Here is a 16,524-nt window from a genome sequence, read left to right as displayed (position 1 = left end):
ACCCTGTCTCTGCTTAATTGGCTCAAGTAGTGATAGGCAGCCCAGACCCATTGATTGTCCGATTACACAACTGGTTTATTTGCATTCTTGATGAATTAACTCAGCTGATCAGTGTAAACCCACAAGTATTTCTTTTCTGAAAAGCCATGCAAATCTCTTCCAATAAAGGCAAGAATGCCTGCCTTCTGGGGTTGTAGTGAGAACCAATGAGTCAATGTCGCTGGCACAGTTTCTATTATGTGGTGAGAAACAGAACATGTTAGTTCTCTAATTTCCCCTTTGCTTCCTTCAAATCTTTGCTCACAACTTCTATGAAGCATCAGTACAATAATTAGCCAGATAATTTTTTTTTTTTGCATTTTGCAAACATTGCCAATTCTGTTATTCAAAAAAAAGAATTATTTTAGAATTTAGTACTAAAAACAGACTAACTTCCATCTCTTTTTCTCTTTAAACAGCTTTTAACCCATCTTATATTCTTTTTTTTTTGTTATGGCTGTCCAAAACATTAGAGGTAAACTTAATTGTCAAGGGCATTGACTGGCATGCCTCAGTTTCTAGTTGTAGTTATTTACTGTTCTTTTAGAGGTTTTTGATTTCTGAGTTAGGAAAAGACACTTCTATTATTTAAGTAAAATCAATATCTATCTATCTATCATCTATCTATCTATCTATCAATCATCTACCAGTATTAGGTTCCTAGAGCTGCTATAACAAATCACCACAAACTGGGTGGCTTAAAACAAGATTTTTTTCTCTTACATTTCAGAAAGTCAAGTCTGAAATGAAGATATCAGCAGAGTTGGTTCTTTCTGAAGACTTTGAGGCAGAATTTGTTCTGTGCTTCTCTTTTAGCTCCTGGTGGTTGCAGCCAAGCCATAGCCTCCCTTGGCTTATGGCTGCATCACTCCACATCATCTGACATCACATGCGCTTCTTCCCTGTATGTCTCTACACATGGCCTTGTAAGGACACCATCACTGGATTTAGGGGCCACCCAATTCAGTACGGCCTCATCTTAGCCTATATAATAAAGAGCCAATATGCTAATTAGACCTGACGGTGGACCGACCTTCTGAAACGACCTTCTGGAACGACCTTCCAGAACGACCAGTCGGGGCGGGGGGTGAGGGGGGAGGGACAGTGGCGGGGCTGCGGGGCTGGGAGGCAGCCAGGGCCACGAGGGCCGAGCTCCTTGCACCGGGCCTCTAGTCTTAAAATAATTATCTCCGAAAAAAACCTCTATTTCCCAATAAGGTCACATTCTGAAAACATTAACTTTGGGGGTGGGGGGACATTATTCAACCTAATATACTACCAATATCACACTTGCTTTATGTTCTGACCTTCTGCTCCCCAACTTCTTCTCATATATATTGTTTGGTTTCTCTGGTTCATTTATTCCACAATTACTTACTGAGTACCTACTATGAAGCAGACATTGAGAACACAACAGTAAACAACATGTTTGCCCCTAGAGGTCCTATAATCTAATGAAGGAGAAATACACTAATATAATAACCTGATTAAATATATGTTAATGAATAATAAAATTTAAATGATGCCAAGGGCTATGAAATAATGTGAGATATAAGATATGATTCAGATTGAATCAGGAACAATGGTAGGCTCTGAAGAAGGGAGATTTCAGCTGAGAGTTTATAATGAGAAGGCATTATCTGGGTAAGTGTCAGGGGGAAGAGTATTTAAGGAGGAGGAGGCAACAGCATGTGCAGAGACCCAAAGGCAGGGAAGACGCTGGGGTATCTCTACCTAAAATGACTACTGTGGTGGGGCTGTAATGATCTAAGAGAAAGTGGCATGAGATGAGGCTGAAGAATTAGGCAGGGTCACATCCCACAGGGCACTGCAGGCCATGCTCAGTACTTTACATTGCTCCCTAATTAACATGAGGCCATTGCAGGCTTCTAAGCAGAACAGTAATCTTCCATGTGGAGAACTAATTGAAGAAAGGCAGGAATGAAAACAGAGAGACCAGTGGGGAGACTTTTACAGTGGTCCAGGTGAGGGACAATGGCTTGGAGACTCAAGTGATGACTGTGGAGATTGGCATATGTGGGACATATTTTATAGAAAGAAAAGATGTGGCTTATTGATGGATATAGAAGGTGAGACGTGGGGGGCATTAAGGACACCTGCCAGTTTATGGAAACAGTAACAGGACGGACAGAGGTACCCTTACCAAGATGTGAAGCATGGAAGGAAGAGCACATTGCAGCAGGAAGATCAAGGATTCAGCTGTTGACAAGTTAAATATGAGATGCCTATTGGATAGTCAAGTGGAGATGTCAAATAGGAAATCAGATACACGGTTCTGGAACTCAGGAGAAGAGTCTGTGTTGAAGTACATAGTTGGGCGTTATTGGTAAATGCAAGCGATTTGAAGTCATTATCGTTGGCTTTAGATTTTTTTTTTCTTCTTCTTTTTAAATGTCAGGCTGACCTTGTGCTGGTTTATTTGGCTTCTCTTTTAAATGCCTGAGCTCTTGGGGGCTCTTGTTTCACCTTTTAGTTTCCTATCTTAATCATCCAATTTCGGGCTCCCTTTGCAGGTTTCTTTATAATTACATTGTAAAAGCAGAGCATTGCCATGAAAGAAGCGGGTTCTGATGATCTGTGTGCCTTGGGCAAATCACTTAAGATCTCTGGGTATTCGTTTCACATCTATAAAAGGGAATTGGTTGTTTTCAGTTTGGAAAAAACACACCCTAGTCTTCAAGGTAAAGCTATACAAAGTGTTAATGTTATCCGCAGTTTTCCCTTACCTCGGTGACAGCAAAACTCCTCTTGCCACAGGGAACCACCTTGTACCACTTGTCGTGCAGCACATCCATAAAGCCGTGGGACTTGTATTGACTGATCAGCTCAGATATGTTGGAGGTCAGCGGAGAGTTGGGGGGGAGCCCGATGCCGTATCCTAGGAGAAAAGATAGTCTCAGGTGAGATTTTCACCTGAGAGGCTCCCAAGAGGTTGCTGCTACACTCGTGTGATATGGCCATGAGGCTGGGAACAAGGGTAGGGTGAACCATCACCATCTTGCCTTCAAAGGACTCAAAGATACCTGAGGTATGATTACCTCCGATCTGCTGCCCCGCGGAGTCGATGAGTCTGGAAAGGAGAGGAATGGGCTGTGCATAGTATACAGGCGGTGCATTGTATCCCAAGGCCTCTGCGCTTCCTTTCAAGGTATTTCTTAGAAGCCACCGTTGAGGTTTTTACCAGGGCTAGGATCCCCTATCCGCCTCTGCTAGACCCTTCCTCTAGACCAGGGGTGGGGGATGTCCATCCTGCAGGCTGTAGAAAGCCCGCAAAATCATTTGGCCTGGCCCTGCCATGGCATTAGGGGGTCAGTTAATTAGGTGTTTGACCATATATAGCAGGCTAATTTTCAAGTTGATAATTTTGTATGGTCGAGGAATGATGTTATAAATATCCAAATGGCCTTGGGCAGAAAAAAAGGTTCCCCATCCCTGCTCTAGACCTGAAGTACACAAAAGTGGGTTGTAATTATAATCTTTGGCTAATGATATTAGTCTCATCATTGGTCATGCATGATCCTCTTTTATTTTTATTTTGTTTATTTTTAAACAGTAAGACCATGAAACATATGCGATAGCATAACTAAAATATCAATAACAACTTATAATTAACTTCAATGATTAAAAAAATGAGTCTGGTAAAACCAAGTGTGGGAGAAGACAGATCAGTAAGATCACTTACACATTGTTCGTGGTCATGCAAATCGATATGACCCCTTTGGAAAACAGTTTGATGTTTCAAGTACTCATTCAGTTTTGTACAGGTGAACATTTATATACTCTAAGACCAGCAGTTTTAAGTACATTCCTAAAGAAGTCTTCCACAAGCACACCAGGAGATATACTATCAGAGCCACTCTTCATAATAGCAAAAACTGCCAACAACCCAAAGGTGCTTTGACAAGAGAATGGTAAATAAATTGTGGAATATTTACACAATTGGAATATTATAGTATAGTGTGAAACATATTCATTAGAACTACATGCAATAATACGGATAACTCTTAGCAATAAGATATGGACTGAGCCTGGCCACAGTGGCTCAGTGGTTGAGCGTTGACCTATGAACTAGGAGGTCATGGTTCGATTCCCAGTAGGGGCATATGCTCTGGTTGCAGGCTTGATCCCCAAGCGTGCCGGAGGCAGCTGATCAATGATTCTATCTCATCATTGATGTTTCTATCTCTCTCTCTCTCCATTCCTCTCATATATATATATATATATATATATATATATATATATATATATATATATATATATATGATAGGCAGTGAAAAGGGTCAGTTCCAGAAAATTACAGCATGAATCCACTGTGTAAATGTAAAAAGATTCAAAACAAAACAATCTATTTTTAGGAATTCATATGTATGTGGTTAAAGTATGTTTAGAAAAAAATCAAGGAAATGATAAACCAAAAATCCAGGATAGTAGTTACTGAAGGCAAGGGAGTCAGGGGAAAGGATGAGGGAGGAACACAGGTGGAGGGAATTTGGTGTCAGCTCTGTTAAGCAGCTTGGACCCTGTATTCTCACTCTGTGTGCCTTTATTTGCTTTCCAAACTGTTACTGCACTGTGGATCTCTTTGATGAGCCATGTGGAAGAGCTAATTACCTGCATTTTATCTTGAGCTATTGAATAGCAGAATTTTTTTTTTAAAAAAAAGATGTTTTGCCCTCAAGATAATTGAGGAAGATAAACTAAAAATATAGTTACTTTCTTTTTCACAGATAAAAACTAAAAGGCTGTCACGAGTCCAAAGATATTTACTGGTGACAAATACCTGCCAAAATTATTGTATCTTAACAATTTACTTCCAAGTAGATTAGTTTTTGTTCCTATTTTTATTGCAGATACATAAATCACACAAATCCTTCTTTAAAAAAAGGATGGGGTCTGAGATGTGAGCATAACCAATAAAAGACAAGACATAACTAATGCGGAGAAAATTTTTGAGTTTTGAAGAGCTGTATGTTTTTTTATCCCCTGGTAATTTTGTTTGTTCCTTAACAATGGCAAGTCAAGGAAATGTTGACAATGTCAAGAGCATGATTAGAATTTTTCATACACAAAGCTATTTTGAGGGCCTGTTTTGTGCCTAGTTTTGGTTGGAAAGGCGAGACTGAGAACAAAAGGCTTTACATGAGCAGCCTGTTCTGCAGATGTTATCATAAAATAACATTTTTTGTGTGTGATGAGTAATTGTAAGGATGTAGCAGTTTTCTTTAGAAACATTTCTTATAACGAATGCTATTGACAGTTCCGCTGCACATACATTCACTCAATACTTATTTACATGCCAGGCACAATCCTAGGCACGTGTATAATAATATTCACTGACTTACTGATTCACTCATTCATTCAATGGACAAATACACTGAGTGAACAGGCACTGTGGTGCGTGGTCCGGATTTAGCAGTGAGCCAGGCAGATATGGCCCCTGCAGTTGCGGTGTATCCACTCTAGTAGAGAGACAGATATTAAACAATGACTGTACAATGATTATTTTATTACATCTATTATATAAAAAGCCTGTGGTCATCACGCCATCACGCAGTAATGACCGATCAGCAGGAGGCTGCATGCACAGCAGGTGCACGCAGGTGGGCGGGGACTTGAATCTGGAGAACTTGACCAGAGGCGCAGGTGGGTTTCTGGGTCCCCCCTCCCGTGGCAGCAGCAGCCGCAGGACTCTTTCAGGGTCCTGTGAGCTGCGGGACTCTGGGTCCTGGGTCTCGTGCAATTTCGCACGCTGGGCCCCTAGTATGAGATAAGTGCCATGAGGATGAAGAACTGAGGCATATACAAACATAGAGTAGGAGGAACTGGAACTCTCTGGTGGAAGCGGGTTAATGGTCAGGATAATTAGGCCCGGTTTGCTGAATATTATTGTATTTTCTCACAATATATTACAAACTATTATATTGTAAAAATACAATAATATTCAGCCTCTATGGCATTAGTTTTCAACAACAACAAATACTCGTAATATTTATCGAGGGCTTACTATATACCAAGTCCTGCTCTATAGTAAACCTTTTACAAACCTTACCCTGTTTTACAGATCATGCACTAGACTAAGATTGTGTGTACTAGAGTGTAGCATACAGTTCATTGAAATCACTCTGGGATTATAATTATAAAAAATAGAACATACTGACACCTACTGTGTGCCAGACACCATTCCACACTGTGTGTCTAATTCCTTTATGAACCCAAGCAGAATATGTATTCCTCAAGTATTAAAGACTGAATGAGTAAACTGCCCAAGGTCACACAGCTCATAGTTGGCAAAGCTAGCATTTGAAAGTAGGTGCTTGAGTCTAAAGCCAGTGCTCTGTCCACTGTATCTAGTATAGCGTGCGACCAAGTCAAGGAAAAGCTTGGCTATTTCCGCCCCTTCAATGCAGGCCATAGCACCACAGTCATGTTGATGTGATCCCCCAAACTAGGCAGCAGTTCAGTACAAAACCACAATCATCTAAACTGGTGGTTTGTTTTCAACAGCAGACATGAATATATATCATTGATGGGCATATTTTGTCCATGTAAATGTGAGTGTGTATAGACAGATATGCCATCTAGACATTGGAAATTAACTAGCAAGGATGCTCCCTGCCTCTATTATTCCTCCTACAAACCCTCTTAAATTACTCAGCCCAGCTTAGTGTAGCAATGGCAGAATTATTTTCATTTTTCACTTGATAAGCATTTGTTGCACACCTATGCATCTATTCATTAATCCCACAAACATGTTGTGAATGCTCATTCTGTATCAGACACTCCGCCAAGTGCTATAGAGGCTGCCAAGTTCAATTAGACACTCGGTCTGGCCATGAGAAGCTCATGGTGACATGGGGATATGAGACACACATACATAACTATCCAACATAGTGGGAAGTCAGGGCTTTTCTTGGGAAAAAAGATAGGTGAGGCATAAGTTCATTATGGGTGAAATATAATGACTAGGACGCAAGGAGGAGAATGGATAAAACTCTGTGGAGTTCAGATGAATGATAGATTGCTACCATATGAGAGGATGAGAGAAGACATCTGAGACTGATTCTTACGGTGGTATTTTGGGAAGATGTGACAAAAATACATGATAAGACAGTTTAAAAATCTGAAGTTAATACTTGTAATAAATCTACATATTCTAAGAAAAGAATTTTGGCACTACAACAAAAGTATAAAAATTGCCCCAGGGCGAAAGCTATGTTGAAGTTTCAGAGACATTTATAAGATTGCTACATAGGAAATAATAAATTTTAAATCACTCCACTCCATCATGTCAAAGTTAAGCTGCAATTGCTAAAAATAGATTACTGTCCTTTTTAATTTTCTATTCTACTGCATATATTGAATATTGTCATTTTAATGATTTTTAACAATAATAATTATTAGATAATTAAAACAAACTATCAAGGGGAGAAATAAGAAAAAAGTTACATGGCAATGAGAAGAGGTATTTGTTAAAAGACATAAAATTCCATTTTATTCAGAAACATAAAATAGTATAAGTTAAAGGTTTCATCCCCATCCTTCTCTTTATCAGTTGCTTTTCGAATTTGCTGTGTTCATTGGTCAAAGAATTCTTATTTTTAAATTGCTGACTCAACTTAGCAGCCTGAGCTGCTTTCATTATCATTAGAAACATGGCTTTGCAATAAAGACGAGGTTGACTACTTTGTGGCTGATGGATGAAGCAAAATGGAATCCTTCAACCCTAAAGATGAAGGCATCAGGCACCCTGGAAATTGCATACAGCTTAATAGCCCAAGAGAACAATTTTCAGAATAGAGTCCCGATCTTTTCCCCATGGATAAATCAGCTTTACTCAGCCTAAGAGTGGTGAAAATATATTTTGGCTAGGAAATGTATAGTTAAAAATTCATGGCCTAAGAGAACTTCCTGAAATGTGGTTGGAAAATAGATATTTTGAAAATAAGATTTCAGGTAGCATTTAAAAAAAAAAGGCTTCAGGAAGAAAGACTAAGAAAGACTAATTCAGTTTTGCAGCCAGTCCTTGGAATACCATATTTACTAGTAGCTACTCTGGGGCAATGGTTGAGAACATATTGAAATAGTCTCAACTATAAAGATGACACTAAAAATGAGGTTCCTTTATCACCAGCACATCACAGTGGGGAGAGAAGTGTGTGGGAGAAGCTGAAGGCTCTCTATCCTGGGACAATTTTATGTGAATTGGTCTTAATCTCTTAATTCAACATACATGTCTTATTTTACTTAGTCTTTACAACCCTATCATAGACATATTATTCATAAACCCATTCTGCAGATGAGGAACCTGAAGACCTGATTAAGAGACCTGCCCCATGTAGCACAGTAGTAACAGCAACTCTGTTCTAACCCAAGCACTCAGATTCACAGCTGGTGCTCCAAGCACTGTATTCAATAATTAGTGGAAAACAAGTAAGAGAACAAACTCAAAAATGGGCAAAGGTCTTTGGCAGAAAGGTCACAAATCATTACTGTGCAGTTCCATTTCTTTTTTCTCGTTTGACCTTTATTGTCAGCTAACTCCAATGCATAAATTTGGGACATGTATTCCTTTGTCTCAACACTTTCTTCCCCTTTCCCCAACCCTCAGAGCACACACTATGTATGTCTTTGTTTTCTCTGGTGTATGTAGTATTTAAAATGACCAAGGGTTTTCCACATGCTCTTAAATTCCTAATAGTTTTGGGTTGCTGAGCTAAGTACTCACGAAAAGGTTTCAATCTCAGCGTGGAGCCACTGTCTCTCTCATTTGCCTCACCTTTTATCTTTCAAGCCTAAATAAACGTAGAGTGGTGAAGTTGGGGGTGTATTCAGTAGTCGCAGTGAGTGGTGTGATATCAGTACTATACAGAGTGAATGTACATTGAGCGTGACGGAATCAATGTACTCCATTTTCCCTCCTAAGTTCCCAAAGTCGTTTAAGCACCTGGAAAAGTATATGCAGAACATCAGGGTGCTTTTGATGACTACATTAGCGACTGAATTAAGTACTTATTTCAAATCTAACCGAATGAGTTATGTAATGGGTAATACATCATTTATCACATAACTGTTATATGCCTAGATCCTGTGAAAGGAACCAGACATATGCAACAGTCCTGTAAGTAAAAATTGTTCATAAATTGCTTTGATGATATTTTTATGCCTATAAAGTCTAATTAATTAATAATAGAGTCTACATTTTCATAAGTTCCAGAAACCTAAATGTTGTTAAAGGAAAGCAAGTAATATTTTTTAAAATTTTATTAAGATAGAAAGATTCCCTGCAGTAGGCCTGTGGTAGGGGGTGTGGCGTGGAGGGGGATCAACAGGGGAAAAGAAGGGGGCATCTGTAATACTTTCAACAATGAAGATATATTTAAGAAAGAGAGAGAGATTTCCTAAAAATCTATAAATTAATATGCTTTTTCAAAGAGCAGCAATCAAGCCTTTCCCTAGTATCTTCATCACATTGCTGTTTATAACTTAGAAGTAACTTCTCTTTGTGTTTTGCCAAGTTCTGTTTTTAGGTTGTGAACTTGTTGCCAGGGGCAGTATTGAATTAAATTTTCTGATTTGCACCTCACCCAGAATAAATCAGCAATAGTTCCCCGCCCTCTCTCCCGACTCCCCAGAATAAAGCAACAACAATGATGAGAATGCTCTCTCTGTTCAAGTCTGTAGCCTTTCTGCTCTCTTGCAGGGAAAGCTCTTCCATGGGCCATTTTTGTGCTTATCCCCTTTGAAGACAACGTGGTGTCTGGAGATGATGAGAATGGCAAGACGAGAAGTCTCAGGCGCACAGGGGGGAATGTAAACAGGGAGTCAGCGGGAGTTAATTGTGTGGCATCTGGTGCTGGGGTCCAGCAGAGGCAAACAAGCCATCTCACCACAGCCTTTTGACAAGACAGGGTTGTTCTCTGAGGACAAAGGTGGGAAGTGGAGTCCCTCATTCTTATGCCCCCAGTCAATGATTCATTGTTCAGTAGCTGCTAATGGCAGAAGGGACCTCAATTACCCAGTGAATCTAGGACAGAAAAAAAGTAACATACCTTCTATATCTGCAGATTCCACACAAAAACATGGGAATTTTCCATTGCTACATCAAAATAGGGTTATATAATAAATGTTCTTTGGGTTTTTAAACTTTCTTTTTCTTTTATTTTTGTGACTTTGCTATCTCAGACTGCAGTCTTTTTTTTTTTTTTAATATTATTGATTTCAGAGAGGAAAGGAGAGGGAGAGAGAGATAGAAACATCAATGATAAGAGAGAATCATTCATTGGCTGCTCCCTGCACACCCCACACAGGGGATCGAGCCTGCAATCTGGGCATGTGCCCTGACCAGGAATTGAACCGTGACCTCCTGGTTCATAGGTCGGTGCTCAATCACTGAGCCACGCCGTGCGGGCTCAGACGGCAGCCTTAATAGAAGACCACTACCATGTAATCTCTGTCTTCCTGAATTCTATCCCTGGTTCAGGTGGAGGTCACTTTGCCTGGAGAGGAGATTGATTTTTTTCTGAGGAGAAGGTACGAAGAAATAGCATCAGCTGTTATATTCTCATTCATCACAAAAGCAAAGACTTAAGTACAAAATTTGCTGATGTGTTTCGGGGAGACAGAGACCAACTGTAGTTGGAAAACTGGAATCAGAATAGCCTCGCTGCACTAGTTAACATATAGGAAAGTACAGTTTTATGGAAACAGGGCTTGGACACTTGCCCTGGGACTGTTTCAAGTTGAAGTGTTTTCTGACAAGTGAACATGGCTGTCTTGAGGGTCAGGGTGTACTGTCAGGGGAGAGAAGCTGGGAGCTGGGAGACATGAAATTTGCTGGTTCAAACTACCAGTTCCATATATCAACTGTTGTCCAGAATGAAAGGAGCTACTGACAAAGCAATCCTTCTTTGGTCCTAGAGTTTGATTGATTGGTTGATCAACTTGGAAGCAAAAGTTTGCTGCCAGTGGGGAGAAAGGCAAACCTGAGGTTCCAAACGAGGTTTTGTTAGTACTCTTAAAGGTTACTAAGCTACAGAATGAGATTTTTTTTCTATTTTTTTCCAACTAGTAGAAAAAAACATTTATTTAAGAACCATGAGGTTGGGATTCTAATTCCAGTATTATCACCTAACTGTGTGATTATGAAAAAGTGATGTAACATCCCCAGACTTTCTTGTGTATGAAGTGTATTAGGTTAGCTCAACTTTGGGGTCCTTCCAGTGGTAAAATGTAATCATTCTAGTTTTTTGCATCAGATTCATTACAGGATTTGGCCATTAGAAAATAAAGATTAATTTAAAATTGGACTCCCCATTTATGACACTATGCCACCACTCCCAGATATCTGCAGCAACATCATTTGAGTAAGGTTTTCTTCCCCCCCCCTCTTCCTAACAGTGGGTAAATACATGTTTGTGGAGTAGGTGAAAAATAAATTCCTAACTTCAGCAACTTAATAGCTAAGTGCTTATGCGTTGAAAATGAACACAAGGGAAGATGAATAGCATTTTGCCTCTGACTTTGGCATTTGTGACTTGCTAGGTTGGCAAAATGAGCACATCCTGAGTAAGAGTGAATTGAGAGTGACTGATTAATACCTTCTATGGCAAATGGCTTCCCCACAGTAAGAAGCTTGCAGTCAGCATCTATTGACACTTCATAGTCCAGAAGGGCTTTGTCCATGATGAAGGCGTCTAGTTTCTCTGGATCATTCCTACATTTAAGACCAAGAGAAGAAAAGTGAAAAATGATTCCTTAATGAACAGGAAGCACTAAGGTTGACGGCTGGCTTTTGTTTAGGGGACAAAAACCTGGACATGAAGGGCAGCACAAGCTAGCTAGCTGCTGACTCGGCCCTGTTGGCATCTCACTGACCTGTAGAGAAGAGACCAGGGGAAAGAGCCTCTCTTATGAGAGAGCATGACCTCTTTCCAACGGGTCTATCCACCAGTCCTTCATTACTTCTAGAGCCAACCAAAGAGCCAGAGTGACTCTGAATGGAATGAGAAGGTTCATTTCTCGTTCACTGACTGAGGACTTTCTTTGTGCTAGGCATTGTATTCATTATTCTCTATACATTTCATCACTCGCGTGAAATCACGAGTGGGTGGTACTATCCCCTTTTAACAGATGAGGACATTGAGGCTCAGAGAGTCAAAGTAACTTGATTCAGGTTACATAGCGAGTAAGTGTTGGAGCTAGGTGGGTTCATTATCAGCATGTGGATATTCTCGTTTCTTCCTGTCATGATCACTATCATATTTTTCAGAGACCAGGCATTATTTCACATTTAGGAGGAGATATAAGGAAATGCAAATACGAGATCTAGCATTCCTGGGGGAAAGGGAGTTAAGGTCTCTTTGAAGTCTATAGGCTAGCTTTCAATAAATGCAAGGGGAATAATCTGTGATAGATCTCAGTAATCTGTTTTATTAATTTATCTCCGGAGATTCATGTCTCACTCTCATTCCAGGAAGCAGTTCTGGCAAGAATCATTTAAGCAGAGGTCCCTAGATAGTATCAGTGAATCGGCCATGGGCTGGGATTCAGATGCCAACAGATGCCTTGTGCATCCTTTATATGTTCTCCCCATTTTTTGGACCAGGCACAGAGTTGGTCCCACTTACAAAGCGGGGGGCTGGGGCGGGGGATGAGGAAAGGGGAGTTTCCAAGAGAATTGTTTAAGTTGTATGCAATGACTCTTGTTTTCAGTCTCCTCAAATCCTTTTTGGAAAGATGTGGACATATATCCATCTAAGAAAGACTCTGACTCTCAGGGTTGTCCAAACAGCTGGGCAAAAACAACTCGTCTCTGCCCCATCTGGGCTGAGTCATTCCTCATTTAGAGCCCAAAATGAGGCTGTTAGAATTCAATACAGAGAACATGGCCAGGGCCCATCAAGATCTAAAAGAGAAAGACAGTCCTAGACATCATTGGGCAGGATGTACATCTTTACACAGATGGCCTTGTTTGGGGCACACATGGACACATGTTAAGCAGGTCAAGTTCCTTCTTGGTGCCAATGACCATTGCTTCCTCCTTCTACTCTTCCAGGAAGTAAAATCACCAATTCACAACCCATCCCCTTTTCCACAGGGTGTTGGATTTAAGTTACAGTGAGGTCCATGTTTAACTTTACCCCAAATGAAGAACATCTCCTAGCTCTACAGCGGTGGGAAGTATCAAAAAGGGTTCTCCTAGGAACTGATGATGAGGAACCTTAATGGAATCTTGGCAATAAAATAAAAAAGTGGAATTGCAAGACATTTCTCCAAAGTTTTACCACTATGTTAGCACAATTTACCTTGGGAGCCACAGAGCAACCATTTACCAATACTCTGCAAATATTTACGGTTGCAATAAAAATTGGGGCTCAGTTTTCCTAACAAGTAATTCATGAGGTCCACTCTCAGTGGTATCCTTAAATAATTACTGATTTCAGACTGCAAAGTGCGTCTAGCTATGACAGGTCTCTATTACATAGGGAGGCAAGAAGCAATCAGCTCACAGACTCTCATGGGGCCCTGAGCCACGGGTGAGGAAGTGGCTGGGTGTGAGCCGGGTATAAGCAGCTTCTAGTGTAGCTGGATCATCCTTATTGTTGGTAGAGCTTCTAGTGGTTTCTCTCATTATAGACTCGTGCTCTTTTTGAACATTCATTTCATAATACATAAAACACAAAACATAGTCATATATAAACATACTAAAGGAAATCAATACTTTAAATAGGGATTACTTTCTTAGAAAAACATCATCTCAGAAAGCAGGGCCCTAAGTGAGTAGGACTAAGCCCAGGGGAATTTTGATAAGAGAGGGAGGGACAGATTTAACACAGGAGGAACCTTTCCTGTACAGAGGACTCCAGGGATTGTGCCCTGCAGGCCAGGGCTCTGGGATATCAGGTAGGTAACATGAGGACTGTCGTTGCTTGGAGGGGTGGCTGAGAGCTTAGGCAGTGACTAGGCCACAAGTGGAGACAGAAGCCCAGAGATTAGAAGTGAGAAGGCATTAATGATAAGCTCTGCCTCTATTCCAATTTCACTTCAATCAGTGAATCACTGTGGGAGCTTGTTAAAGAGAAAGACAGTCCTAGACTCTGAGACTGTCTGGCAGATTCTGGGCTGAGTCCCGAGATTGTGCATTTCTCACATCTCCCAGGTGCTAACGAGAACATGGATGCTGCTGGAACACGGACTACTCTTTGACCATCTGGGACCTACTTCTCTGTTATGGTTCCTAAACCAGCCTACAGTTGTGGTTGGATTCTAGAGATGTGATTCTAGTCCTGAGACTGCCACTTGCTATTACCATGGGCAAGTTGCTTATTCTGGGCTTCAACTTCTTCATCTATACCTGCTTTTCTACCTATTTTTTCTCTCCAGGCTAAAGTGGAGTCAACTCTGAGCACTGATGCCTTCTCAGGTGAAGCTTCCAGAATAAATGAATGCCCTGAGTGAGGTGGAGCTGGGGAGAGCACCAATGGCCCATCACACCTGTTTGTGCCAGAAGAACCTCGTTTGTCAGCCAGTGATACCTAGCTGGAAGCCACTATTATCTCCCTGACACCTTATTTTCTCTCTCTCAGCCACGAGTTTGCCCAAAGAATGGAATACAGAAGAGGAGCAGGGAGGCCAAGGAGCACTTAACTCTGTGTGTTGGAGGGACTCTACTGTTTTTGCAAAATTAAAAGTACCATTTCATAGTATTTGAGCATCATATATAATGTCGCAAATTTGAGAACACTAGGCTTCCTCTCTAGACTCTAGTTTAAAGTCCATAAGATTGTTTTAGGGGCCTATTACTAGGGGTCTTGAGAAACACAGAGCCAGCCATTCTGTCCCATGAAGTTATTTATTTTCCTTCTTTCTTAAAAAAAGAAAGAATTTGGGAAGATTATAGTGGTCAACCATAGAGAAACCAGTTTCCTGATGCTGTGCAATTCTAGGGTTTGGAGGATTGACTATATGTCATTGTCCTGGGACCATTAGGCAGGAGGGAGAGGACTACTTATTGGGAGCCATTCCTTCCCCTCTCCCAGGCCGACTAGATGAGCAGATCCATACCTACTCACCCTTCCTTGCATTCTGCCTCACTGAATTACAGGCTCCAGTAATCTGCCATGGCAATAGCATTGCTCTTGATTGCTTCTCACATATTCTGATGGGAAGGATGCAGGCATGGGATCATTGCTTTTTATCTTATTTCCTATCTACAGGAAATCTCTAAGATAAATCCTTCTTCCTTGTGAAAAGAGGAGAGAGTCCATGGGCTTAGAGATTCACTGTGAAGGAAATGGGTGCTTTGGGACACTTTATCTCTGGCCACATTCCCTGAGTGTTTTATCATTTCTGCACCATTGTTTTCTCAAGTGAAGTCAAGCCAACATTTGCTTCCCCCACCATCTGCTCCACTAATGACCCCACTGGCACTCTGAGCAAAGCTGCCGCCAACTTGGGACTATGCAGGTAACTAGTAATCTTAGTCCCATAATTAAATGCAAACTGTTCCATACTGTCTCCTGGATCTCACACAGTGTGAGGTATTACTGAACACACAGTGGGTATATTGAACTGTCATTTAAAAAAACAACACAACAACAAACACTGCCTCAGTGAGAACTTTTTGGCCCCAAGAGGCTGACACTCACTTCAGATTCTCCACTCCATCGGGGGTGGCTGGTACATTGTACCTTCTCATATACTCATGCATTTCGGGGAAGCTTTGCCTCACATAATCTTCAGCACTGCTTTCCCGGACAGTTCCAAAGCGGAAGCCCTGGGATGGATGATGGAGCTACGAGGGAGAAAAAGAAATGTCTTTAATATAAATTAGAATTGGTTTCAAAATTTTCTTTTTCCATCACTCTTTGAAATCTAATAATGTAGAATTTTTATGCTACACACAGGCATAAATATGCATATAGAAATATGCAGACATAGGAGGGAGATGCTCTTTCATATCCCAGCTTTCACATCAGTAATTGTCCTACCTTCAGAAGCAAAGAGATGGAAACAATAAACAGAAAATACAAAAACAATTTTCTGCTTTATATTGAGAACCCATGACAATTTTTTAGAAGCTGTATAAACTGGCATGTAGAATAAATCTAGTTATTATAAACTGCATATCAGACAAAAAATACTATATGGTTAAGGTAATAAATTGTGCTCCTCCTTGGTTGGAACAAAGACCAACTTAAAACTTTGCAATACTGTGTACCTGTATCTATTTTATGTTCATCTGTCTTTATGCTATACAATAGGTCCTCAAAGAATAATTCATTCAATGTCATTTCATTATAATGCTGACAAGATGCCATAGGAACGTAACCCTACTTTCCCTTTGTGTAGCTAGTCCTTAAAGTCACTCTTCAGAGAAGTCTGCCTGACTTTCATTGTACCCTGCAATTTCACAGAGTAGATAACACTTGGAATTATTTGTTCAATGTCTGCTTTTCCTGCTGG

General features: G+C 40.6%; 1 protein-coding gene across 1 annotated transcript in view; it reads right to left on the bottom strand.

The window, feature by feature from the left end:
* The window catches only part of GRIN3A (glutamate ionotropic receptor NMDA type subunit 3A), a 145,983-nt gene that overhangs the window by 33,795 nt on the left and 95,664 nt on the right, over positions 1–16,524 (bottom strand). The window contains exons 4-6 of the mRNA XM_079790269.1: positions 15,708–15,853; positions 11,658–11,773; positions 2,787–2,938 (exon numbers count right to left, since the gene is read on the bottom strand). Of these exons, the coding sequence (XP_079646395.1) occupies positions 2,787–2,938; positions 11,658–11,773; positions 15,708–15,853 (414 nt within the window). The remainder of the gene's footprint in view (positions 1–2,786; positions 2,939–11,657; positions 11,774–15,707; positions 15,854–16,524) is intronic.

This window comes from Cnephaeus nilssonii (assembly GCF_951640355.1).
Source record: "Cnephaeus nilssonii genome assembly, chromosome: 14".
NCBI classification, from domain to species: Eukaryota; Metazoa; Chordata; class Mammalia; order Chiroptera; family Vespertilionidae; genus Cnephaeus; species Cnephaeus nilssonii.
This window is presented reverse-complemented; position numbering and strand designations above follow the sequence as displayed.